The sequence below is a fragment of the Bos taurus genome, chromosome 7 (assembly GCF_002263795.3).
Source record: "Bos taurus isolate L1 Dominette 01449 registration number 42190680 breed Hereford chromosome 7, ARS-UCD2.0, whole genome shotgun sequence".
NCBI lineage: Eukaryota > Metazoa > Chordata > Mammalia > Artiodactyla > Bovidae > Bos > Bos taurus.
The window spans coordinates 33,364,860-33,392,419 of record NC_037334.1 but is presented as its reverse complement, the minus strand read 5'-3'; the positions used below and the strand labels follow the sequence as shown (position 1 = coordinate 33,392,419).

The following is a 27,560-nucleotide window of genomic DNA, read 5'->3' as shown; positions in this document are numbered from 1 at the left end:
CTAGAGTGGGTTGCCATTTCCTTCTCCAATGCATGAAGGTGAAAAGTGAAAGTGAAGCCGCTCAGTCATTTCCGACTCTTAGCGACCCCATCGACTGCAGCCTACCAGGCTCCTCCGTCCATGGGATTTTCCAGGCAAGAGTACTGGAGTGGGATGCCATTGCCTTCTCCGATATCTATCATCTATCAATCTGTAAATATGATATGAAGTTAACTGAAAGGAGAAAAGTTAAAATTGGCTTCCAAATCCAAACTATAACAGTTAGTCAGCCCCCAGAAGTGATGAATTACTTCTTCTTAACAGTAAGAAGCTCTAGTGCCTTTGAGAATCGCTGCCTAGGCATATCGTGTACAGTATATTTCTTAGTGTGCATGTGGAGAACTTAACTCATTTTCCTCTGTTGCATTTCACGAGCAGTATTTTCTCTCATAGATATCCATGTTGTTCTCCATTATTTTTCACTCCATTATTTTGGTGGGAACAAAATTGTCACTCCCCCATTTTTTTTCTTTTTTCTTAATGGTTTCAAAAATCTCTAATGACTTCACTGGATTTTACAAACAAAGTTTATGCAAAAGAAAAAAAAATGAAAACAGTGTTGCCATTATTATGTGTATTATCCTCTTTTTAAAGATGCAATGAACATTATTATGATAGTATAGTAATAAAAGCTGCTGCCAACAAAATATTTTGGGAATATTTTTGAGTTCTTCATGAATTAAAAAGTATGGCAGTGTTGTAGCATTCCTCATGTAGGTTAATTATTATAGCTTGAATTCAGTAGATTAAACACACAAACAGGAGAATATTGATAAGTGCCCGGAACTGAACAAACCACCATTAGATGATCTCCTATAATTATCCAATCCTTCCTGCTGCAACACTCAGAAAATACTGACTAAAGAGATAGAAAGAATAAAATGCTGGCTGCAAAGTCATTTCTAAAAAAATAAGACACTTTTCTATTAGCAGTCTGTTATTCTACATTTATAAGTGATGTGGTTTGCGTATGTACTCATTTGCCTCTACCACTAGTACATAAACGTATTTATGAACACATTCGTAAATCTTATTAGGTGTCATTTTTGCTGTGTGATCACCATAAGTTAGCTTTGAAACATCATATGTGTCTGACTGTTTGCAACTATACAGTCCATGGAATTCTCCAGGCCAGAATCCTGGAGTGGGTAGCCTTTCCCTTCTCCAGGGGATCTTCGCAACCCAGGGATCAAACCCAGGTCTCCTGCATTGCAGGCAGATTCTTTACCAGCTGAGCCACAAAGGAAGCCCAATTTTTCCCAAGGGTGATTAAAAAATAGAGTGAATAGACTTGACTATATCCTGTTCTTCTCATTCTGTCTCCTTCCCCTCAATATCTTTAACTTTCTTTGTAAAACTTTTTTCTTTAGGAATATTTTATGCATACCTGATTAATGACTGATAGATAGTGGTAGTCATCACTGCTGGGGGCTGTCTAGCTATTATAGTTTGGATTTGGAAGCCAATTTTAACTTTTTTCTTTCAGTTAACTCCATATCATATTTACAGATTGATAGATGATAGATATATAGATGGAGGATAGCCTTTACTTAAAAGTAATTTGGATATGGATGTGCATAGCATGTTTTATAGTAATAATTATGATTCAATTTTGATCCAAAATAGTTGGACTCACTAATCTACTGTTGTTCAGTCACTAATTGGTGTCCAACTCTGCGACCTCATGGACTGCAGCACACCAGGCTTCCCTGCCCTTCACTTTCTCCTGGGGTTTGCTCAAACTCATGTCCATTGAGCTAGTGATGCCATCCAACCATCTTATCCTCTATTGTCCCCTTCTCCTCCTGCCTTCAACTTCTCCCAGCATCAAGGTCGTTTCCAATGAGTAGGCTCTTGGCATCAGGTGGTCAAAGTATTGGAGCTTCAACTTCATGAAGTAACAGTCCTTCCAGTGAATATTCAGGATTGATTTCATAGATATTATAGGAGAAAAGAAATTTTTAAATTGTCAGTGAAGGAGATTTAGCATAGCATGAAAATATTCTTATATTAATGAGACTTACTTTGTCTGTGGGGAAAAAACACCAAAACACCACCTTCTTTCCTGTTTTCCAGTATTCTTGCCTAACTTTGTTATTTCTGAGTTTTAAGGACTTTTCTATTCACTTGTCTACTATTGAGAGTCAAAAAATCAGATATAAAGGAGTAGCACCTTCCCTCTTTCTCACCTTCTTTCCTGCCATTTCTGACCACTTATCCTTCTTCCGACATTAAGTAAGAGTATAATTAAAGATTATCTTTTAATATAAAGAAGAACCTGCAGACACATGGTCATTTAAAACTATACATTCTCTTTACCTTAGAGAACTCAAGCACATTATTTATTTAACACTTCTAATTATTTCTTCCCTCTTCTCTCCAGTTTACTTAGTGTACACTGGTTTCTTTATTCTTGCCTTATTTTAATTTTCTTCCAGCAGCCTCTGCTTTCTACTTTTCTTCTTTTCCCTCTGATTTTTCAATGAATTTTAAATTTTTAAATTAATTTTTTTTATTCTCTTGACACCACTTCTAAATTCCCATTTTTCTTCTGTTGTCTCTTTTTTCCTTCCATATTGCAAATAAGACTTACAAGGATTTATCAAGATGAATTATTCAGAATGAAGAGACTGAATATGAGGGGCCTAAGGGACTAGGAAGAGGGGAGCTGCCAAGATTTTCTTCTTGTATGGAAGCATGTTGGAACAACCTGGGGTATGAGAAGTAAGAGACAGAGATGCCTGCTAAGGCATGACCAAATGGGAAGCCTATTAAAATAGTAATTTGGAGTAAAGTGCACTGAAGAAAACAAAGTAAATCCAGCCCTCTAGGTCAATAGCTAATAACCCATGAGTTTGCCACTCAGGAAATTAGAACTTTTAACTAATGAGAATCCTAGCCACCTACTGGGAATGAAACCCAAGGCTTCCTATTAACTCCCTTCCCTAGATCTTTTTAATAGAGCAGTCAAAAAGTTATTTCCTCTTTACTTAGTTGCAAAAGATTTGAAATAGATACAAAAACAAAAAAGAAAAAAGTTGGAAGCAAACTCTTCTTATTCTCTCTCACAACAGGAGGTCCAGTGTATTTCCCCCTCTACCCAAAACATACATCAGCATAGGTCATGAAAAGAGGAAGGACAGTATAAAAAACAAAAAACTGTCCCAGATAAGTAGTGCCAAGATGAGTCAGACAGTCTCCCAGGGGATTTTTTGGTGAGAGGACTTGCAATTAATAAATCCTCTATTAGGTTTGTGGAATCAGCAGGATTAAGCTACCTCTTTCAAGAACACTGTTTAAATATCATGATTCCAGGGGGTGAGGGGTCAATTTTATGGACAACTCTCTCTCTCTCTCTCTTTTTTTTTTAAACCTGTACGTCTGTGTTAACTCTTAGCTGAGTAGGAGAGTGACTGGAGGCCTTCTGGACATACTCTCGCCCTGGATAAACATTTAGGTTCGTTTTTACTAACCCTAAATCCAACTTCTGACCCTCTTGTGGTTCTTATTAATTGATCAGAAAAAGTGTGGTGGGGATCCTGGTCCCTGCTGGTGGGGAAACAGAAGGAATCCAAGCTGGATGTGAAAAGACATAGAGCATGATCAAATGAGGGAGGGCATTTCAGGATCTAGACGAGAGGGTGGGCAGGACCCTGCTCCCAGACGCCCAGGTATTCCGGAGAGATCCGGGAGGAGGCACGTGCCTGGGGACTGCAGCTGACAGCCGGGCCGGCGGCCCGGCGCCCCTCTCCGCGCGCGGGCGGGGAACAGCGAGCGCGTGTGTGCGCGAGAGCGGCGGGCGGAGGCGCAGGCGCGCTGTTCGCCCGTCTGCAGCCCGGCGCCGAGCGCCGTGTCTCGGGGAGCCGATGGCAGCACCACCACTGTGCGGCCGCCCGGCCGAGCGCCGAGCGCAGCCACCACCCGCCGCTGCCCGGGGAGCGTCCAGGATGTGGGGGGACCGGGGCGCGCAGCAGCCTCCGCTGGCCCGCCTGTGCTGACCTGCTTCGCTTGCCCCCAAAGAATGTCAGCCAAGTCCAAGGGGACCCCCTCCTCGTCCTCTCCAGCCGAGGGACCGCCGGCAGCCTCCAAAACCAAGGTGAAGGAACAGATCAAGATCATCGTGGAGGATCTGGAATTAGTCCTGGGCGACCTGAAGGACGTGGCCAAGGAACTTAAGGAGGTGAGAGGTGGCGGGGGTTGGGGGGTGGAGGGCTGGGAAAGGAGTTCGTTGTCTTTTACCCACTAGGGGTCCGTTTTCACTGGGGACCGCCAGATTTCTTAACTCCTAGGAAACTAAAGAAAGAGGACGCCTGCAGATAGACTTGCTCTGCTCCTGCGACTCCCGAGAAGTTGTTGCACTTTCTTATTTTTAATCAGGAAGAAATCAACTAGTGTTTTTTTAATCGATGGACCTGGGCTGGTGGGAGGGGTAAACATGCGAGCCTCCGTATCTAAGTGTGTGTGTGAGTGTGTGTGTGAGAGAGAGAGAGAGAGTAGGGGATTCACTGGGGGTGTGTCGACAGAGGAAGAGACCAGCCACCGGCCTGAGAGTCCAAGATGCTTCTCTCCTGCCCTCTTGCTCTCCCAGGCTTGTCGCTCCTTGCCTGGCAGCCTTCCTGGACCAAAGCTGATGGGGCGGGTTTCGGCCCTGAGCCAGACCCGGGAGGGCAGCCTGGGAGAATCTAGACTCCAGCTCTGCTCCCCGCTTCCCGAGCCCCGAACCCTGCTGGAAGGAAAGCGACCCGGGGTTGCTTGCAGGAGATCTCAGACGTGGGGATGTAGAAGGGTCTGGGACTTCCTCACTTTCGCAGTTCAGGAGGCAGCCGCTGCACTCCTTAGTAACTCCGGGCCTGCCCGGTACCCCACCTCCTTTCTTCTTCCCGTCCTATCGCCAGTTGGCATAGAAGCTGGGGCACAGAGCGCTTCGGGGTGTGTGTGTGCGCATGTATGTGTGTGTGTGTGTGTGTGTGATGCGAGTGCACCAGCCTCTGGCCACTTGAGTTCTAGCTTTTGGGGACCCGGACTGTTTTGGTTCTCCCTCGCTCCCACGAACCCCCATTCTTCTATCCTTTCACCCCCACCAGCCTTGATCCGGATAGAAAGAAGCGCAGACAGTGTCCAGGCTGAGGATGCGTAACTCCCGCTGCAGCTCCAGGCCGGGGCGAGGGCAGGGCTGGGGCGGTGGGGTCTCCCGCGAGCCCGAAGGTGGCTTCTAGGAGGAGCCGGTGGCTGTCCCAACCCAGTAGTTCCCCGCTACTGAATTGGTGCCCGGTGCTGTTTTGCGTCAGAGAATCCGCACCCCTAGTCGCAGGAGAGCTACCGCGGTAACTTCTAAGGTGGTAGCCACGGTGGGAAGGGAAGGGGTGGGGCATAGTCTAGATCCAAAATTGTAATCCTGTTTTAGAGGCCAAGTGGGAGGAGATTGAGGGTCCTTTGGATGTCTGGACTCTAGAGACTGACCTCTTTTGTCCAATTTCCAATCCAAATGTAAAGATAGAGCCCCCCTTTTTTCTTCCCGTCTCCTCGTTGTCTCTGTGAACTGAACTCCGCAAATGTTACCAAATGCAAGTCTGTTTAAATGGCCCATTTATCAACAGGGTTGGGTTTGCCAATGGCAAGTGTCATTTTTGGAGGCTGCTCCATCGACAATATAGTTACTAACCTGGAAGCGGAGAGTGATACAGGTGATCAATCCGAGGAGGAAACTTACTAGTTCATGTTTCAGGGCTTCTCTAGGATCACTGCTTCACAACTGGTTGGCAGATGGCAAGGTTATGCATTGAAATTCAATTCTAAAGATGCTGTGTGTTTCTTTGTTACCCTTTTATTTGACATCTTTGGCAGGTTGTGTTTTCATTTGAAACATTATTATGTTTTTTTAAAAAATGAGCAAATTTTTGCAAGTTCCTTTTGGCAGAATTGTGCTTTTCAGTTGTTGAGGTTTCTAAGATGGGGGATGTGGAAAACTTAAATCAGCACAGGAACGTTTTTACTGTTTCATCCAGGAGCCTGAAATTAGGAGAAAGGTAGTCAATGAAAATGGCATCTTTGGGCAAATACTTCTTATATTACCACGTGTCACTCCACTCTCTATTTTACGCAGAATAACTGACAAGAAACTGCACATGGTCCCAGTTCTGCTTTGTATCCTTATTTTGTAGATGTTTGCAGACCAGGTTGATGTATTGTGAAACTTTTAACCTCACCATAGATCTTGGTTAAAATCACAAAGAAGTAAATCAGGGAGTCTGTGGGTCTCTCTCCCTTTCACTCTTTCTGTGTTTTCATTTGCTTGAGGATTTTTCTTTTTTAGGGAAAACACCACCAAGCAAACCGGTATGTAAAAGAAATAGAAAAGCATAGAAATGTACAACCAATTAAATTAAAGGATCTGTCTTCTAGGCATATCTAAAGATGAAATGTTGACTTGATGTTTTGTAAGTTTTGATTGGGTGTTGGGGCCTGATTGATTAAGGATTTCACTCTCAGGAGTAAACTTTATGAATGATAAATGATTTGATGTGATTGTTAATTACTTTTGTGAGAAGGATATCATCATCCTAAGTTTGCACATGGAGTTGTATATATTGTGTCTGAATCTCAAAACGCTGGCCATTTATATTGTAGGAGAAAGAGTTATTTCAAGAACAAAATATTTATAGGGCATGTTTAACCTGTGACATCTTGCAGTTGTCCAGCATTTATCTTTTTAAGATAATGTTGCACACATGACTGAACATGTCTATGATGTAATTTTGAATGGGGGAGTAACTGAAAAACCTGTTAGTGTCTATACTTATGATTTGTAAATGTAAATATCACTATTCATCAGTTACATTCGCTATTCTGGCAGGTTATCATAGGAATATATTAAACACAAACTGTTGCATTTAGAATTCTAATTCTTTTATTGGCAATGGTATACTTTTAGGCCATGATGTATTTTGATATAAATTAGCACAGAGCTCTTATTAGCTTGGAACAGAAGTTAGAAATAAGAAGGTGATTATGACTTGATTACTATATCATTCACCATATGGTATTTGTTTTTCCCCCTGTTTACTCTAAAATGCAGTATTCTTTTTTTGAATATTTTGTCATTTATTTTTGTATAAATTCTGCACCAACAATATTGGACTTTTGTTTGATGTTGTTTTGAAATTTATTTTCTTTTTAGAAGTTTTCTGGACTTCAGTCATCTGAAAATTCAGGTAGTGTGATGGATTCAAATAGAATAGTAGGTGCCTGGAACTCTTTAATAGTAACAAAATTTCATTACTATTGGTGTCTCTTATCATTAGCTATTGTTACTTAACCATTTATAACTAGATTGAATATTAGGAGAAGAGGATTGGGATTTCTACAGATTAGGATATCTAAGGGTCTGAATTTAGTAAAACCTCAAGTAGCTTGACTGTTCAGAAGTAATATGAGTTTCTGGGTCTTCTCTACTATAATGGAAAAGCCTTAAGTATAATCCAACATATTTATTCAGTAGTTACTGTGTGCCAAATACTATGTTATCTTTTTATTGCTACCAGTATGAGTAGTTTGAAGCTTCTGATCTCAGTGAACTCAGAGAGTTGTTTGGGAGACGTTTATCCTGTCTTTCAGCATCAATACTGTGAAAAGACATTGCTGCTTTTAGTGGGTACTCTTACTGTGATCTAAGAAAAGAGACTTGAGAATAAGAATATGTAGATTTATAAACCAATACTTACTATGCACTTAGTAGTACGGTAAACCTTTGGTGAAAAGAGTAGTAGAAGCTTAAAAAAGATGGTAAGATATGAATTTGAAGAAGCTTATGGTTTATTCAGATTGTCATGATTAACAAACATGGATCAGTGCCATATACAGGAACTCACATATCCAACTGTTACAATTAAACAGTGGAGATTTTATGAAACAACTATACCCCAGTAAAGAAAATACAAATAAACAGTGGAGATTTTCATGATGATTAAGCTCTTAGGGGGAATGAAGAGTTGAAAATGAAAATTTGGGGTCTTTGAGATGTGAATAAGGTTTGAAAAGGTAGAAAGGAGGACTTGAGGGGAAATAACATTGGAGTGCAAGATAACTCCATGTTGCTTTTTTATACACATTGAAAAACAGAGAAAAAATTAGTAGTGAAACACTAAAGTTGTAGGGGTAAAATTAGCAATTTCTGGCTTATTAGGTATGGAATGATCCTTTTTTTTTTTAATGAAGTAATGCAGAAGAAAGAGTGCTTTAAAAAAATCATTCTCATAATCAGACAGCTCTTCATATCATTTTTCCTGTTCTTTATGAAGAGGCTTGCATGCTCAGTCACTCAGTAGAAGTCAACTCTTTGTGACCCCCTGGACTGTAGCCCACCTAGTTCCTTTGTCCATGGAATTGTCCAGGCAAGAATACTGGAGTGGGTTGCTATTTCCTCCTCCAGCGGATCTTCCAGACTCAGGGATCGAACCCACATCTCTAGCCTCCCATGTTTCCTACATGGCAAGCAGATTCTTTACCACTACACCACCTGGGAAGCTCTTTCATGAAGTCACTGGTAAACTTGGGTTGCTTCAAGTGTTGCTGTTAGTATGGGATCACAGATCTTGTTGATTAGGGCAATATTGGAATATGTAATAAGTAGCTTTTTACTTGGAAACAAAATTCATTGCTGCTTTAGCTGGATTCTCATTTAGACTGTTTATAGCCTTGGTAATTTTTCATACTGTTTCATTTTATGATTTTAAGTAACAAGACTGTCATATGAGTTAAATATATGTGCACATACATATATCTGTATATATACATATACATAGACATACACATATGTAAATAACATATAGCTAAGCCATGTGAGTAGACATGACTGTTATGGAGAAACCGGCTAAGACGAGTTATTTTGTCTGCCCCACAGTGACTGACTGATGGGACTCCATGAGTGGGAAGGTTTTGTCAGCTTTGTGACTATTAATTGGAAAGCATTCATCTTTTTTCTTATAATGTCATAAAAGGAAATAAAATTAAGTTTAATTTTAAAAAGTTTGAAAACCTTAGGAAATGATCCATTTTGGGGAGGCATTGAAAACAGAATTAGTCCAATTAACAACAACAACAAAATAGAATTAACAATTATCTGTAAAATATTTTTGTTTTTAAATGTTTTTACCCTTATCCACATGAAGTGCTGTAGTTTATTGGTCAGGGAAATCCTACCAAATATTTTCTGGTTAATGAATCCATGCATATACAATTCATTACTTGAACAAATTACAGAAAATAATCTCTGCAGTATTTTCTAAGTTCTAAAATTGTGAATGAGTAAAATTTCATAGTTAATTCAATTGCAGCTATAGCTGTAGTTCTACTACTCTATTCAATAGTCTGCCTTCTCAAACAAGTATATTTACCTGCTAAAATGCTTTTTAGTTTTTCTTTTCTTAAGCATGATGGCTTAGCATGTTACTAAAAGAGCAGCATGGTTCTGAGAAAATAAAAATAACCAGTAACCATCCTTTACTGTCTCTCTATTTCCAATGCATTAAACTATTTAAGACTCAGAGAATTACCTGATAAGAAATTCAAGCAGACTGAAAGTAATAAATAGTGTACTTCAGGCAATAGTGAAGTAATAGATAATAAAACCAAGGCAGTAATTTGTTACCTGCATTATTTTTTTTTTCTACCTTTACTGCTCTGAGGATCTCAGGTAATTAAAACAAAGTGTAAGAAAAAGATAGAATGTAAGTTTGAGTAAAACATATTTTCCCAAATAAATTAAACTACAGAAGCTTCTATAGAACTAGTTCATGAAAAATAGCATGGGCAATTTTTTAAAATTAAAAGGGAAAATTTCCAATAATATGCTAACTAATTTCTGATTAATATGTACATAACTGACATAAAGCTGAAAATCAAAGTTTGGTAACAATGAAGGGTTCTTTTTTTTCTTTAAAGGATTAATTTGTGCATTTTATTAAGATTTTTTTTTTTTTTTTGCCAGGGGGGTGGGGAGCAGTTTTAGATTCCCAGCAAAATCAAGGAGGAGGTACAGAGATTTCTATATCCTCATGTCCCCCTACGTATGTATCATCCTGCATTATCAACATCCCCTACCAGATTGGTACATTGGTATAATTGATGGATATACAGAGATTAAGGGCAAGAGGAGAAGGGGTTGACAGAGGATGAGATGGCTGGATGGCATCACAGACTCAATGGACATGAGTTTAAGCAAACTCCAGTAGATAGTGAAGGACAGGGAAGCCTGGTGTGTTGCAGTCCATGCAGTTGCAAAGAGTTGGATGTGGCTTAGTGTCTAAACCACATTGACACATCATTATCATCCAAAGTCCATAGTTTATGTTAGGGTTTACTCTTAATTTCGGACATTTTGTGACTTTGGACAAATGTCTAATGATATATATCTATCATTTTGGTGTTCTATAGAGTATTTTCACTGCCCTAAAATTCCTGCTCCACCTATTTTTCTTTCCTTCAAATCCTGAGGGTACTAGTTTTTTTAAAGAAAATATTTGAAATTTTTTGTGATTTCTTAAGTAATACAGTGTATGAATAATATAGAAAGTTTGGAAAAGTCTAAAAAACTAAAAAGGAGAAAACAAAAATTGTTTTTAATGCCACACATATATAAATATATTGAGAATTTTGCTACATTTTCTTTCCATCTTTTTTTTTCTAATATCTGTTTATGTAATTTGTGTGCATTGGGTCTTTATTGCAGCTCACAGACTCTCTAGTTGTGGCACTCAGGCTTAGTTGCTCCATAGCATGTGGAATCTTAGTTTCCCTGACCAGGGTTTGAACATGCATCCCCTGCACTGCAAGGTGGATTCTTAACCACTGGACCACCAGACAAGCCCTTCTGTCTTTTTGTATGTGTATTTTTAACATAGACAAAGTCATGTAAAATTATGAAGTTATGTACAAGGATGTTTTCTGCTTTCTGGAGTACTATTAGATCATAACCATTATATAAATCTCTTATAAGTTACTTTATAGGTCCCTTAATGTGGAAATTGGAGAAGGCAATGGCACCCCACTCCAGTACCCTTGCCTTGAAAATCCCATGGACGGAGGAGCCTGGTAGGCTGCAGTCCAGGGAGTCGCGAAGAGTCGGACATGACTGAGTGACTTCACTTTCACTTTTCAGTTTCATGCACTGGAGAAGGAAATGGCAACCCACTCCAGTGTTCTTGCCTGGAGAATCCCAGGGACGGTGGAGCCTGGTGGACTGCCATCTCTGGGGTCGCACAGAGTTGGACATGACTGAAGCGACTTAGCAGCAGCAGCAGCAATGTGGAAATAAATGGGGAAACTGGAAACAGTGTCAGACTTTATTTTTTTGGGCTCCAAAATCACTGCAGATGGTGACTGCAGCCATGAAATTAAAAGACACTTACTCCTTGGAAGAAAAGTTATGACCAACCTAGATAGCATATTGAAAAGCAGAGACATTACTTTGCCAACAAGGTCCATATAGTCAAGGCTATGGTTTTTCCAGTGGTCATGTATGGATGTAAGAGTTGGACTGTGAAGAAAGCTGAGCACCAAAGAACTGATGCTTTTGAACTGTGGTGTTGAAGAGGACTCTTGAGAGTCCATTGGACTGCAAGGAGATCCAACCAGTCCATTCTAAAGGAGATCAGCCCTGGGATTTCTTTGGAAGGAATGATGCTAAAGCTGAAACTCCAGTACTTTGGCCACCTCATGCGAACAGTTGACTCACTGGAGAAGACTCTGATGCTGGGAGGGATTGGGGGCAAGAGGAGAAGGGGATGACAGAGGATGAGATGGCTGGATGGCATCACCGACTCGATGGAAGTGAGTCTCAGTGAACTCCGGGAGCTGGTGATGGACAGGGAGGCCTGGTGTGCTGCGATTCATGGGGTCGCAAAGCGTTGGACACGACTGAGCGACTGAACTGAACTGAATGTTCAACAGCCTATTTATTAACAAGTTTTTGTGGTTGTTAAGGATCTCTAAAAGAATAACTTTGACAATAAAAACAGCAAAGAAATTTTTACTCTCTGCCTGGTACTATTCTAAGTATATTTCTTAATATTAGGACTTCTAATTCTCAAAACAGACGGAACGTAGAGTTGTTACTGTTTTACAGATAAGAAAACAAAGGTCAGACATACAGTCACTTGCCAAGGTCCCTTACTTGTAAGTGGGGCTTCATTGCTAGGCATTTTAGTGCTGCAGCCCAGGCATTTCCCAGGTCGCACCAGTGGTGAAGAACTTGCCTGCCAATGCACGAGACTCAAGAGACACTGATTTGAATCTTGGGTTGGGAAGATCCTCTGGAGTAGGAAATGGCACCCTGCTTCAGTATTCTTGCCTGGAAAATTCCATGGGCAGAGGAGCCTGGTGGACTACAGTGCATGGGGCCCCAATGAGTTGAACATGACTGGACACACAGCACAACTCAGGCATTTAACCACTAAGCTCTGGGTTTTCCTACTTTCCCCCCATTTGTTTAGAAATCAAGGGTGTGAAAGTTTTCAAGTCTTCAATCCACTTTGCTGAGCTATCTTCCAGGGAGTCTTTCACAAGTTTTTTACCCCTGGTATCTGTATATGTGTAGACTCTTCTTCTTCGATTTCTAGTGAAAATGATAAAACTTTTCATCTTGTTGTGAGTGGATTGCTTCTTTGTGATAACATTGTTTTTGTTGGGTTGTACTCAGTTTTGGGCACCAGTATTGAGGCAGAACTAACAGTGGCTTGATTAGACATTGTAGTTTTCATCCTTCAAATAAGTAGGTAGTGCAGTGAATTACTTTTGACCTGTTTACTCTTCAGCAAAAACATTAATAATAATATGACATCACTTTTTTTATATTATGACTTAGAAAATAAAGTAGCAACTAATATGGGTACTTCCTGATCTTGAGCATTATATTCAGAAGTTTCAAATGAATTTAAAAGGATTTGTTGTTCAGTCATTCAGTATGTCCGACTCTTTGTGACCCCATGGACTGTAGCATGCCAGGCTTCCCTGTCCTTCACTGTCTCCCAGAGTTTACTCATACTCATGTCCAATGAGTTGATGATGCCATCCAACCATCTCATCCTCTGTCTCTCCCTTCTCCTGCCCTCAGTCTTTCCCAGCATCATGGTCTTTTCCAATGAGTCAACTCGTCACATCAGGTGGCCAAAGCACTGCAGCTTCAGCTTTAGCATCAATCCTTCCAGTAACTATTCAGGGTTGATTTCCTTTAGGATTGACTGGTTTGATCTCATTGCTGTCCAAGGGACTCTCAGAAGTCTTCTCCAGCACCACAGTTTGAAAGCATCAATTCTTTGGTGCTCAGCCTTCTTTATGGTCCAACTCTCATATCTGTCCATGACTTCTGGAAAAACCATAGTTTTAACCATACAGACCTTTGTTGGCAAAGTAATGTCTCTGCTTTTTAATATGCTGTCTAGGTTTGTCATAACTTTTCTTCCAAGGAGCAAATGTCTTTTAATTTCATGGCTGCAGTCACCATCCACAGTTATTTTGGAGCCCAAGATAATAAAGTCTGTCACTATTTCAATAACTTATTCTCTTTTGTTGTTTTCAAATTGTATTTGAAGGGGATTACTGTCCTTAAGTTTTCTGAAATGTCTGGGGTTTTTACAGTTGTTTCACTTTCTGCTGTGACAGATGAATAGAGAAGCTTGTGGAGTTATTTACAAGGCTCCAAATTATTGAGCTGCCTAACAATATCATGGGCTTCCCTGGTGGCTCAGTGGTAAAGAATCCTCCTGCAGTTGCAGAAGGTGTGGGTTTGATCCTGGATCAGGGAGATCCCCTGGAGAAGGAAATGGCAACCCACTCCAGTATTCTTGCCTGGGAAATCCCATGGACAGAGGAGCCTGGTGGGCTACAGTCTATGAGGTCACAAAAGAGTCGGATAGGACTTCACAACTAAACACAACAACAGTGTCATATGCATTTGTACGTAGAGATATAGGGGAGGTTTGAATGGTGCCACTGCTCTGTGGAATGGTACAAGTTATAGAAGAAATGCAGTGATGGTCATGAGGATAACAATGATGGTGATGATGAAGAAGAGGAACATGAAGGCGACTGTGGCTCAGACCATGAACTCCTTATTGCCAAATTCAGACTTGAAGAAAGTAGGGAAAACCACTAGACCATTCAGGTATGACCTAAATCAAATCGCTTATGATTATACAGTGGAAGTGAGAAATAGATTTAAGGGCCTAGATCTGATAGATAGAGTGCCTGATGAATTATGGAATGAGGTCCGTGACATTGTGCAGGAGACAGGGATCAAGACCATCCCCATGGAAAAGAAATGCAAAAAAGCAAAATGGCTCTCTGGGGAGGCCTTACAAATAGCTGTGAAAAGAAGAGAAGTGAAAAGCAAAGGAGAAAAGGAAAGATATAAACATCTGAATGCAGAGTTCCAAAGAATAGCAAGAAGAGATAAGAAAGCCTTCTTCAGTGATCAATGCAAAGAAATAGAGGAAAACAACAGAATGGGAAAGACTAGAGATCTCTTCAAGAAAATCAGAGATACCAAAGGAGCATTTCATGCAAAGATGGGCTCGATAAAGGACAGAAATGGTATGGACCTAACAGAAGCAGAAGATATTAAGAAGAGATGGCAAGAATACACAGAAGAACTGTACAAAAAAGATCTTCATGACCCAGATAATCACGATGGTGTGATCACTCACCTAGAGCCAGACATCCTGGAATGTGAAGTCAAGTGGGGCTTAGAAAGCATCACTACGAACAAAGCTAGTGGATGTGATAGAATTCCAGTGGAGTTATTCCAAATCCTGAAAGATGATGCTGTGAAAGAGCTGCACTCAATATGCCAGCAAATCTGGAAAACTCAGCAGTGGCCACAGGACTGGAAAAGGTCAGTTTTCATTCCAATCCCAAAGAAAGGCAATGCCAAAGAATGCTCAAACTACTGCACAATTGCACTCATCTCACACGCTAGTAAAGGAATGCTCAAAATTCTCCAAGCCAGGCTTCAGCAATATGTGAACCGTGAACTTCCAGATGTTCAAGCTTGTTTTAGAAAAGGCAGAGGAACCAGAGATCAAATTGCCAACATCTGCTGGATTATGGAAAAAGCAAGAGGGTTCCAGAAAAACATCTATTTCTGCTTTATTGACTATGCCAAAGCCTTTGACTGTGTGGATCACAATAAACTGTGGAAAATTCTTCAAGAGATGGGAATACCAGACCACCTGACCTTCCTCTTGAGAAATTTGTATGCAGGTCAGGAAGCAACAGTTAGAACTGGACATGGAACAACAGACTGGTTCCAAATAGGAAAAGGAGTTCGTCAAGGCTGTATATTGTCACCCTGCTTATTTAACTTCTATGCAGAGTACATCATGAGAAACGCTGGACTGGAAGAAGCACAAGCTGGAATCAAGATTGCCGGGAGAAATATCAATAACCTCAGATATGCAGATGACACCACCCTTATGGCAGAAAGTGAAGAGGAACTCAAAAGCCTCTTGATGAACATGAAAGTGGAGAGTGAAAGAGTTGGCTTAAAGCTCAACATTCAGAAGACGAAGATCATGGCATCCAGTCCCATCACTTCATGGCAAATAGATGGGGAAACAGTGTCAGACTTTATTTTTCTGGGCTCCAAAATCACTGCAGATGGTGACTGCAGCCATGAAATTAAAAGACACTTACTCCTTGGAAGGAAAGTTATGACCAACCTAGATAGCATGTTCAAAAGCAGAGACATTACTTTGCCAACTAAGGTTTGTCTAGTCAAGGCTATGGTTTTTCCTGTGGTCATGTATGAATGTGAGAGTTGGACTGTGAAGAAGGCTGAGCACCGAAGAATTGATGGTTTTGAACTGTGGTGTTGGCGAAGAGTCTTGAGAGTCCCTTGGACTGCAAGGAGATCTAACCAGTCCATCCTGAAGATCAGCCCTGGGATTTCTTTGGAAGGAATGATGCTAAAGCTGAAACTCCAGTACTTTGGCCACCTCATGCGAACAGTTGATTCACTGGAGAAGACTCTGATGCTGGGAGGGATTGGGGTCAAGAGGAGAAGGGGACGACAGGGGATGAGATGGCTGGATGGCATCACTGACTCGATGGACATGAGTCTGAGTGAACTCCGGGAGTTGGTGATGGGGAGGCCTGGCGTGCTGCGATTCATGGGGTCGCAAAGAGTCGGAGACGACTGAAGGACTGATCTGATCTGTAACAGGAGCTGTTCTGAGTTAGCACACTTAATCCTCTCAGTCGTCCCTTTAGGTCATTATGATTGTCCTATGTATGAGGTAGGTGAAATGGAGTGATAACTTGAGCTGGCCAAAATGTTTGTTTTGAGTTTCCCCTGTAAGGTGTTATGGGAAAGCCTGAATAATCTTTTTGGCTGATCCACCAATATAGAGAGCAGAGATGCAGTTGGTCTCTTGATACTTCTCCCTTTAGATCATTGTCCAGAAGTACAACTTCCCAGTTGTCAGCAGAAATAGTGTTACTCTGCTATTTACAGGCTTTTAACTTCAGTATAATCTCTTTCTCTCTCCTTCTTCCTCTACCTCATCTGTCACACTTTCCTTTCTTGTTCTTCCCTTCTTCTCTGTCTTCTTCATTTTTTTGTTCTTGAAACTTCTCTTTTCCTTCTTCTCCTTCCACATAAGCTTCTTTGATATGCTGCGTAAGCTTCTTTGATTATGCCTCAATATATTTTACGCGTATGCAAAAATTTTGTTTAAATTTCTACATTCTTTAAATAGCTACTATATGCAAGGCAGTGTACTAGGGAATAAAAACACAGTATTGAGCAACACACAGCACCCCTGACATCTGGAACTTACACACTAATAGGAAGACATTATTCAAATAATAAATAACAGAGATAATATTTTTTAAGGCATGTTAAAGGCTGTGAAAGAAAAGCTCCTGGTATAGCAGGAGCATAAAATCATTGGGAAGTCTTGTAAGTTCTTCTAAATAGGGGTTTTCAGACTGATCGCCTTCCTTCCTACTGCCACCTCTCTTATCCTTGTGCTGTGAATTTCATGGATGATGTTTTAATAGCCCTAGAGCTATCTGTCTCTTGTTCACCTCTCCTCTGCCAGTTCATTCTTTAAACACTACCAGATTAATCTTCTTAATACACTGCTTTCTTCAGGCCACTCCCCTGCTTAAAAGATCACACACTATTCTCCTGATACTTAAAATGTCAAATGAACAAACCCAGACTTCCAGGCTGATATCTAGCAGTTCCATTTTTATAGCTTGGCCTTATCTCCTCTTCTTTGAGGAGTAAAGCAAAGATCATCCCAGACAATCTTGACATCACAGTTTTTACCCAACTTGAATTCCGTATTCCTCATGTTTATGGTCACTATGCCACTCAATTGTGTTTTCTTAGGTTCCTTAACAATCGTTCCATGATTGTGCCTTAAAAAAATTAGTAACCTTTCTCTTTTGGTTAGTAACCATGTAATATTCATTGCAACATTTTTAAAGTCTTACTCTTGTTATCTGATGAGGAACTTAAATTTGAGGATCCAATTCTGAGTAATACTTATTAAAGATGTTAAGGACTAAAACTCAGTAATTCTACTTGTGCATGACAGCCTGTTCTTTCTCATCTACTTAAGAAAATCACTAACAGTTCTCACCTATTTCTCCTATATTATCTTTTGTTCATTCTCCCCAGATGATTCCCATGAATGTAAAAGTGAAAATAATGATAATAGTAAAGCCCTCTCTTGACTCCACTTGCCTTGAAAATTACCATCCCACTTCTTAGCTCTCTTTTATCGAATATCCTGAGTTTTATATTTGCCATCACCTATTTCCTCTTACTCTTTCCTAAACCCCCTTTGATCAGACCTGTACTCTACCTGGGGTTTCCCTGGTGGCTCAGATGGTAAAGACGCTACATGCCGAGTGGGAGACCTAGATTCGATCCCTGGATTGGGAAGATCCCCTGGAGGAGGGCATAGCAACCCACTCCAGTATTCTTGCCTGGAGAATCCCCATGGCAGAGAACCCTGGTTTCTCCAGACCTTTCTTCTAATTTTATAAGATCAGTGGTCTTCTCTGTATCTCTACCTGAATGTCTTAAGAGACATCTTCACCTTTTTGTGTGCAAATTGGAATACTGTTTTTTCTCTTTCCCTCAAAACTTAGCTTTTGTAGTCTCTCCCAAGTCAACAGATAGTGTTAGAGTCAAATTCATCACAGTCTGGTTGGCTGTACCTTCAAAATATTTGTAAAATTTGACCAGTTCCTCCGCTGCTACCCCACTAGTCCATGGCAGCAACATCCTCTCTCACTTCAGTTGCTTCAGTAACATCCTGATTGTTCTTCTCTTTTGCTTCCTTGAGCCCTCATTTTTAGCTCAGCAGTCTGGGTAAACCACGATCATATTGTTGTTCTCAAATCTGTGTAATGATTGGCCATTCTCAAAGTGCTTACAGTGGTTACAAGGCCCCAGATTTCCTTTTCCCGCTGTTTTCATGCCGACTTCCACTGTCTTGCTCATTTACTAGTTTTTTGGCTCTCTCTGCTTCAACTTCATTAACCTTGGCTATTTCAAGCATGAACGTGTCATCCACATTTCCATGGCTAACTCTGCCCTACTGCTCTGTTATTTTATTAAAGTTTCCCTCATGTGTTATCCCACCACAGCTGATTCTGGTGGCTCCGTATGTGACTATATACTCTGGCATCCTGTATCTTTCTTTTCTTATTTCAACTTTTCTCTCTTTCTTGATAGTTTCTGATATACTAAACAGCTTATTTCTACTATTCATTGTTTGTTTGTTTCCCACATCTAGAATATTCACTCCTAGAGGTCAGTGACCTTTGTTTTATGTATCTCAAAGAACTAGAGCAGTGGCTATCATATAATAGGTGCTCATTAAATGAATTTATGAATAACCGAGGCTCTTCCAAGTCTTGTTCCATTAAAGTTCTCAAAGATCAAATGATTACCTTTCACTTTCCAATGCATATGTATCAGTTAGAGAGAAAGAACATGTATTAGATGCTGTCTAAACACTTTTTACGTGGATGCTTTATCTTCCTGCCTTTTCATGTGGTGGTAGGTTGTAGGTTGGCTGGAGGCAGCTCTTGGTCCCCTGCTTTGATTTTTGTAATCTACTCACCTCACTAAACCCACTACACTAAACCCAAATATTCTTTGAAGTGGACCAAGGATCTCTCAGTAATGTTTACTATGTGTCATGTAAGGTTCTAAATGTTGAAAAAACATTAACTCATTAAGTCCTCACCTTTCTTGAACCCAACCACTGGCTCCCTTATTACCCCTCCTATATGGAAATTCTAGAGACATCCTGTCTATTTCAACCCTGAATGTGGTGTAACTTTAGGCCCTCACCTTCAGACAAGTCCGGCTTTGATTTCAGAGCTCATTATTCCCTAAAGATCAGAGTTGTCATTTTAAGCTCTTTGAAGCACATTAGATGCAATTCTACTTTCTTCTAATTGTGTGTAAACTAAAATGTGGAGAAAGTATATATATATATTTGTTTTTTACAGCATTTACTATGTTTTTCCGCTTTTTGAACATTGTGTACCTGTCTTACCGTTAGTCATTATAAATTTTAAATTAACTAGAAAATGACATGCAAAAGAGGTTTTAGATATTGTTTAAATATGTTTTAATCATTCCACTATGTCCATAAGAAATAAGAAAGCAGTTTGTTGAGAAGACCTGATTTTATGCAAAATATTCAGAAGCTAGATAATATTTGTATTTGGCCTCTTTTTCTTTTTTTTTCTTTTGTGTACTCCCTCTAGTGTTCAAAAATATGAGTACTTATAATTAGCTTATTCAGATACTAAAGAACACACATTAATGTAGAAATAAGGCCTTCTTTACCTGATACATGTGTGTGTGTATGTATATACATATATATATATTTTTTTTTTTTTTTCACTCTGGAGATTATATTATCCAGTTAGTGAATTTCCAATGTTTGTATGAACAGCATTCTTTCTCCCCTTTCCTGTAGGGATTTGATTGTGTCTGTCTTTTCATATGTGTAATTTTAACCTGTGCACTTTAGTCAGGGGAAATTGTGGGTGTCTTGAACATCTGTCTTTAAAGATCAGAATTTTCCTCAGTTTTAAAAACTAAATTCTAGATATTAGTTGGGCAATTTGGATATGAACAGGAATCCTCCCACATGCTAAAATTTAAAAAAAAACAAAAGCTGTATTAACTAGAGCTGTGTCTTTGAACACAGAATTTAAAGTATTTAAATAATTGACATAATTTTATTTTAATATACTGAAACATTATCTAAATATATTAGCTTAAAGATACCTTAAGAAATAATGAAGGTATCTCTAGGAATAACAAATATGAAAATTTAGAAATCTTCCTAACCCAGGGATTGAACCCAAGTCTCATGCATTGCAGGCAGCTTCTTTACCATCTGAGCCACCAGGGAAGCCCTTAAATAATGTATATATTACTTTATATATTATATATATATATTATATTATTCTCATTTAATATAGAATATTAAAACTTCTAGCATATATAGAAGAGAAAATAATTTTAAATTGTAAAGTTAACTAAATTAATTATTACTATTCAGAAATTTTAAAAAATTCGAGGCTACTGTTTGAAGTGAATTTTTCTAAACTGATATATAAGATTGTTACTTATGTTTGATTAATGCCCTATAGTTTTAAAACTACTTTGATGCCTACTCTTTTGAACTACTTTGATGCCTACTATTGCTCATAGTCAGACAAAGCATGGATAAAAAAGAATAGAAATAATAAATTAATTTAAGTGACTTTCAGAGACATTCTTTTCTAAGCTCTATCTGCTCCCTGGAAATCCTTCGATATTATAATGATTAGTGCATTTTAAATGAATCTAATACTCAACATTCATACTATATATTTTAAGGGGAGAATTATTCAATACTTTAACCTTATTCATAACAGACTGCATTGTATGCCCTTGGGGAAACATATTTTTAAAATATGCAGAATAATAATATGGCACCGATGCCTATTTGGGGTTGTTTCATTATAGACAGTATGTACCAAAATGCTTGAGAACTTAACATCTGCTTTCTGAAGTTGTTATTACTAATAAATATAATGTCTAATGAAGTCCATTACTCACTGACAACCCTAGGTCCTGATATACTCTGTATTTAATACTAGGTTGGCCAGTAACACTTCTTGAATTTTTTTTTTTTTTTTTTTTGTGGCTAAATGGGGATAGTTACTGAACCACTATCTGAATTCCTGTTCATAATGCTTTTTTTGGTCACTCTACTGATTTAGTAGTATTTATTGGAGATAACGCTTATATTGCTACACTTAGCTCTTAGATTTGAAATATTTCTAACCATATTAAAATTTTATTGGCTCCTGATCATGTGACTTCTTTCTTCAGAAAATTGATGGAAAAAGGGATGCAATTTTTAAAAAGCACTGATACTTGAACAGAGTTGCAGAGAAAAATAAAAGAGCAGGGGCTATCATTTAATTTAAAAATATAGTAATAAGCTTGCTTTGTATAGAGTTAGAATACCATTATAACATTTACTGAAGATGGGAGATGATTTACTAAGTTTGGCTTCCCTGATGACTCAGTTGGTAAAGAATCTGCCTGCAATGTCAGAGACCTGGGTTCGATCCCTGGGTTGGGAAGATCCACTGGAGAAGGAAAAGGCCACCCACTCCACTATTCTGGCCTGGAGAATTCCATGAACTGTATAGTCCATGGGTTTGCAAAGAGTTGGACATGACCGAGCGACTTTCACGTTCATGTCTGAGTTTACACAAGAGGATGATAGCTTTAAATTGTGAGGAAATCTAAACCAATTAAGAACTCTTTAGTAAGAAACTTTGATCTCCTGCACAGTTATATAAAATTGTCTTGTTTTACTGTAGGTGGAAGTGTTAGTTGCTAAGTCGTGTCCAACTCTCTGAGACCCCATGGACTATAGACTGACAGGCTTCTTTGTCTTTGGAGTTCTCCAGGCAAGGATACTGGAGTGGGTTGCCATTCCCTTCTCCAGGGGATCTTTCTGACCCAGGGATTGAACCCAGGTTTTCTGCATTGCAGGCAGATTTTTGAAAACAACAGAAAATGTATGAGAACTGATTGAATTAATGTTTTCATACATCCTCTTCAAAGTCACCCTGTATAGTACTCCTGAACTTGGCAATGACCTGAAGTACTTTTTGACAAAGAAGTACCTAGCAGACAGCACTTTGGCTAACTTATTTCCTTTGAATATTTGATAATTTTCAAAAATAACACAGACACTTAACCAGCATTTTAAAAGATATCATTACAGATATTGGTTCCATTTTTAGTATAGAAGTACATGTGTGTATTATAGAATTCTGAAAGTCTGTGGGAGATCTTGTGTTTTTTGAAAATAGAGATCTAAATAATACTACATTATATTAATATATTTCCTATAAATTATTGAAAGCATATTACTTTTCTCAGTGCAGGTGAAAACCAATACATGTCTAGGAGTATAACTTTAAAAAATCCTTTTGTGCATTTAAGAAAATCTTCTTAATACAAGTTCCATTAATACACAGAATTTGGTAAGTGATAAAGAAAATTTTAGATTGTAGTATTTTTATAGAATTAGGTAAAATATGTTGCAATTTGCCTAGAATATTTCTTTTCCAAAATAAATTTTGAAATCGTTTGCTGATTATATTCAAATAGGATTCCATTACTAAAGAGAACCAAGAAATACCAAAATTTGATTTAGTATCTGATCTGTTATTATAACAGAAAATAAAGATTAATGGCTCATTTTTTGTTTCTTTAATCACCATAATTTCTGTGTTTTTAAATGACATTTAGCAGGGAAACAGAATTACAAATATAATTATCTAATAAGAAAAGTGCCATCTTTTTTTTCTTTAATGAGCATATTACCCACTGGGCATCTTCTTCCTTATAGTCAGAATACATGTTCCATGAGAGTAAACACCTCATATGTCTTATATTGCTGTGTTCTCTTAGTTTAGAGCAGTGCCTATCATGCATTGGGGCTTCTCAGGTGGCACAGTGGTAAAGAATCTGCCTGCCAAACAGGACTTGGGTTCAATCCCTGGGTTGGGAAGATCCCATGGAGGGAAATGGCACCCACTCCAATATTCTTGCCTAGAAAATTCCATGGACCAGAGGAGCCTGGGTGGGCTACGGTCCATGGGGTTGCAAAGAGTCGGACAGGACTAAGCATGCACCACATGAAAAGCAGATTCCCTCTCAAAAAATGTAAACTTTCTGTCAATCTCATTAAATTCAAATAGAGAATTTCACTGACGGACATACCTTAATGTTATGTTTTGTTATTTAAAAGAATGGATCTTGTAGCATGCTGATTAAAGTCAGCCCATGAGAAGAGAATCATAATTATTTGAGTTCATGCTAAACTGCATACATTTTATACTCTTTTCTTTGTCTTGTAGGTTGAATAGAATTCAGTGCTAGGATGAGAATTTCTTGCTTTCATTTTATGATATTTTCTTACATAACAACTAAGAAAGCTTAAAAAACAAAGTGAGTAACTATGGTATGAACTACATTAGAAATGAAAGATGAGAAGATTGAGCAGTTGCCCCCAGAGAATTCAGCAGAGAGGCTTTTAAATTTATTCATAGAAGCATTAAAGTTGTTATCTTGAAATAATACAGAATATTTTTCCTGAATATATATAGTAAATGTGAAAGGACTGAGGAAGGTAGAAATGTGTAGAATAAATTAATTCTAATTAACTTAATTAGAATAAATTAATTAATTAACATAAATTAAGTGAATATTCAGAATTGGGTTTAGCCTTTGTGAATGACATACTTAACTTAATCACATAAAGTAAATTAATTGAACCTTACATCTGAATCCTATCATCAGTAACTTTTAAGTGAAAATAGATTTAAACATTTACTCTGATGAAACTGAAAAGAGGATAGTATGTCCATCAAAAGTTTAACTATGTGCCAGATGTTTTTTTTGTCTAGAAAAAAGGAGGGCTTGGAGATACTAAAATACACACATATAAACATACATATATAATGTGGAATCTTGATAAGTAAAGATTAACTTCTAAAAATGTCTAATTTATGATGGTATGATGCAAAACAAGTTATTTGCCACATTTTTAAACCCTATTTTAAGGGGATATATTTAATAAACTATTCTTCTCTATAGTTTAAAGGACATTTACATTAAGCTGACATTTCTATATGTTGGTTAGAACATATAGAACACATATGTTGGTTAGACATTTCTATATGTTGCATTTATTTCTATAAATACAAAATATCAGAGAATGTGATCTAGTGGTTCACAAAAGAAGAAAAAAGAAATGAAAGACTGGTGTGCATTTAAAAAGTCACTGTGCAAGGGAGGAGAGAATCAAGCATTTTCAAAATAAAGCTAATGAGAGTGTAAATTGGAACAATATTTCCGAAGGACATTTTTGTCAATATTCATCAGAAGTCATGCAAACTCTTTTTTCCCAGCAAACAATAGACTCCATTTAAGAGGAAATAATTAGAGAAGCAGAGAAAAATTTAAATAACAGAGTATGCATCAAAATATCTATATCAATTTTCTTTTATGTGTTCTCTTTATTCTTATTTTTCTTCATATTTCTGCTCTTATTTATTTTTACATTGTACAACTGAAAGTGTCATTTTCCTAATTCTTAAAGAAATCCAAAAAATACTGTTTTCAAAAGCAGATACTAAAATTGTAACAGTTAACCCATTTTAAACCCCATACAGTATCTAGTCAAGTCTTAAATTCTTTGTATTGTCTTTGTTACTCCTCAGGCAGAAAATCTTTTTAATTCTGCCTTGTATGTGTGACAGGAGTGTTTTAAATGGTAGAAAACAAAAACTGTAATAAAAAGACAACTGGTATGTTAAGCAGCTCTGTGTGCTTAAAATTCAAGGCCACCTGATGTGGGAAACCAGAGGTTTTGCTTTGGATTCCAGCTTTGTTACTGCTGCTAAGTCACTTCAGTCGTGTCCGACTCTGTGCGACCCCATAGATGGCAGCCCACCAGGCTCCCCGTCCCTGGGATTCTCCAGGCAAGGACACTGGAGTGGGTTGCCATTTCCTTCTCCAATGGGTGAAAGTGAAAAATGAAAGTGAAGTCGCTCAGTCGTGTCTGACTCTTAGCGATCCCACGGACGGCAGCCCACCAGGCTCCTCCATCCGTGGGATTTTCCAGGCGAGAGGACTGGAGTGGGGTGCCATTGCCTTCTCCAGCTTTGTTACTAACCTTGGACAAGTCCATTAACCCCTCTGGGAGGCAATTTTCTTTTTATTAGTTGAAGCATATGATATTGCCATTTTTTTTTTGGTCAAACACTTCCATACTGGCAGTTTGGTTCACCCTAATAAAATGAGTAATCGATTTTTTCCTAACACCAATGATCTATGAGTTTATTATAGAGCTAATGAAGTTTTGTCTAAAAAAAGTGATTTCTTCTTAGGCAAAAAGTCTCCTTTTAGGAGGCAGAGGAACCTTTCTGTCCATTTAAAAGCCTTCTCATATTAACTAGTGAAATGTTTAGCTCAAGTAACCTGCAACTTATCTTTTTATGTGAAAAATATTTTGCTGGTTCACATTTCCATGTTATGTTGAAGCACATAAATACTAGGGGGCCACTAGGTTAAAAAAGTTAATCGTTGCCCATTCAGTTAATCTTAAAAATATCAAATTCCACCAGCAATTCTAAGAAAATTTAAGAATAAATTAGAAAATTAAATTTTGAAAATTTTTGTAAATGTCATAAAAAATCTGAGATAACATTTCAGACTCTAGAGACTAAAGTATTTCATGTTTAATGAAAGGAGGGAAAAGGAGAGAAAATGCAAATTTAGAAAAACATTTACTTAAAATGATGCACATTATAAGAATTTAAAGTGTTTCTTAAAAAAATACATAATTTCATTCATTTATGATTTCTACCAAGTGGCATAATTTTACGTGATCTCATTTTAGGTGTAGGAAAAATGTGTTTATTGATAGTGTGAGTGCTCTAATAGAGTTAATACAGTTAATAACTGTAGTCCAGCCTTTGGCCACACAATGGTTTTTAGAGGAGGCTGAGGCCCCTTGCCCACACCCTTCTTCTGTCTGCCCTGGCCTTGGTGCTGATTCCGCTGGATGTTAACAACCAGCCACGTTCCATCATCTCAAGTTGGAAAAGTCATTGGCGACACATCCGAAGCAGCAGGAATTTGGGGTCTCATGGCATACCATATCCTAGTGGAGACAAATCAAGAGAGATGGATTTCTTTAATTTTTTTTTTACCAGGTGTTTTTTATCCATGAAGCTAAGTTCCTTAAGACACTGTGGAGATATTCCTAAAATCTTTTTCTCCTACTACCTGGTGACTGCCTGCCATGAACTACTGTGTTCACATGATGAAAAGAAACTCTCTTACTCGTTTTTTTGAGAAGTGCTTCCAGTGAACAAGGAGAACAGTGAGTCACCCTTCAGAGGGTTGATGTGGCAGTGAACATTTGGTTCAAGAAGGGCAGGATCTCTGGAGGAAGATGATGATGTGGTCATTAAAGAGGAGCTCCGGCAGGAATTGAGAAAAATGCAGCAACCAGTTTCTTGCTGCACAGCCATGCAGTCCCCCAAAGCCTAGACTCTCAAGGTGGATGACAGCACCTCTGGCCTTTTCTTACTGCTTCTTAGGCTTATTAAATGTGAGTGTCAGAGACTGACATACTCTAGGATTACCTGCACTGTCACATTAAATCTTACAGGGCCCACAGTTATAGATCTGTAGGCAAGGAAACACTCTGAATTCTCAAGGATCTGATCCCGCTGACTCATGAGTACAGAAGGAAGTGGTTGATTTTAGAAGGCAGGAACACTTGTGCCTGATGTTGGCATCTATTATTGTAGCACCTCTCTGGGTTTTTAGGAATTCTCTCAATTTAGTATTATTTTTTTCTAAACATTTGGAATGTAATCTGGAGAAGCAAGCTGTGTTGGAGTGGTTTCAAGAATAATGTTAAAAAGAATTCCACCTGATTAATCCTCTCTGCCTTCTCTTCTCCTCTTCTCTTTCTTCTCCCCTTCCAAACACTTTTCTGACTCCTAGAAATGAGTTTCAGGATAATATACATTTAATGAGGCTCATCAGAAGTATTTGAATTGGAAACTCTTATGTCTAAAGAAACACTGATGGAGTGCTTAATAAAGAAACAATTTCTAATCTATTTGATTATTAAAGTGTTCCTGAACAAATGCAATAAAAACAATCCAAGTCTTGGGTAAGAAATTTTAACAGGAAGTGGGTTACTTTAAACATGTTTGAATGTGGTTTTTGCTTCCTGCTTGGGCAAGTATTCAATCATAAATGAATTTCCCAAATGGACTCCTTTGCACCTCACTTACCAGATGGAGAGTGCTTGAGTAGCTAAAGCTGGAATTCTAAAACCTGCCCCTCAAAATTTGGTTTAAGACTGTTCATCATAAGAATTATCAAG

At 38.6% G+C, this 27,560-nt stretch overlaps 1 protein-coding gene across 4 annotated transcripts in view; it reads left to right on the top strand.

Annotated features, from left to right (window-relative positions):
• The first annotated feature begins 3,882 nt into the window (after nt 1-3,882).
• PRR16 (proline rich 16) overlaps nt 3,883-27,560 on the top strand; it is a 292,995-nt gene continuing 269,317 nt past the window's right edge. For 3 of the 4 annotated variants that reach the window (XR_001500637.3, XR_001500638.3, XM_059888698.1), the window contains exon 1: nt 3,883-4,219. Coding sequence is in view for 1 of the 4 variants with exons in the window: in XM_059888698.1 (XP_059744681.1) it covers nt 4,061-4,219 (159 nt within the window). In the remaining 3 variants the exon portion in view is untranslated. The remainder of the gene's footprint in view (nt 4,220-27,560) is intronic. The other variant, XM_024995060.2, reaches the window with a different exon arrangement.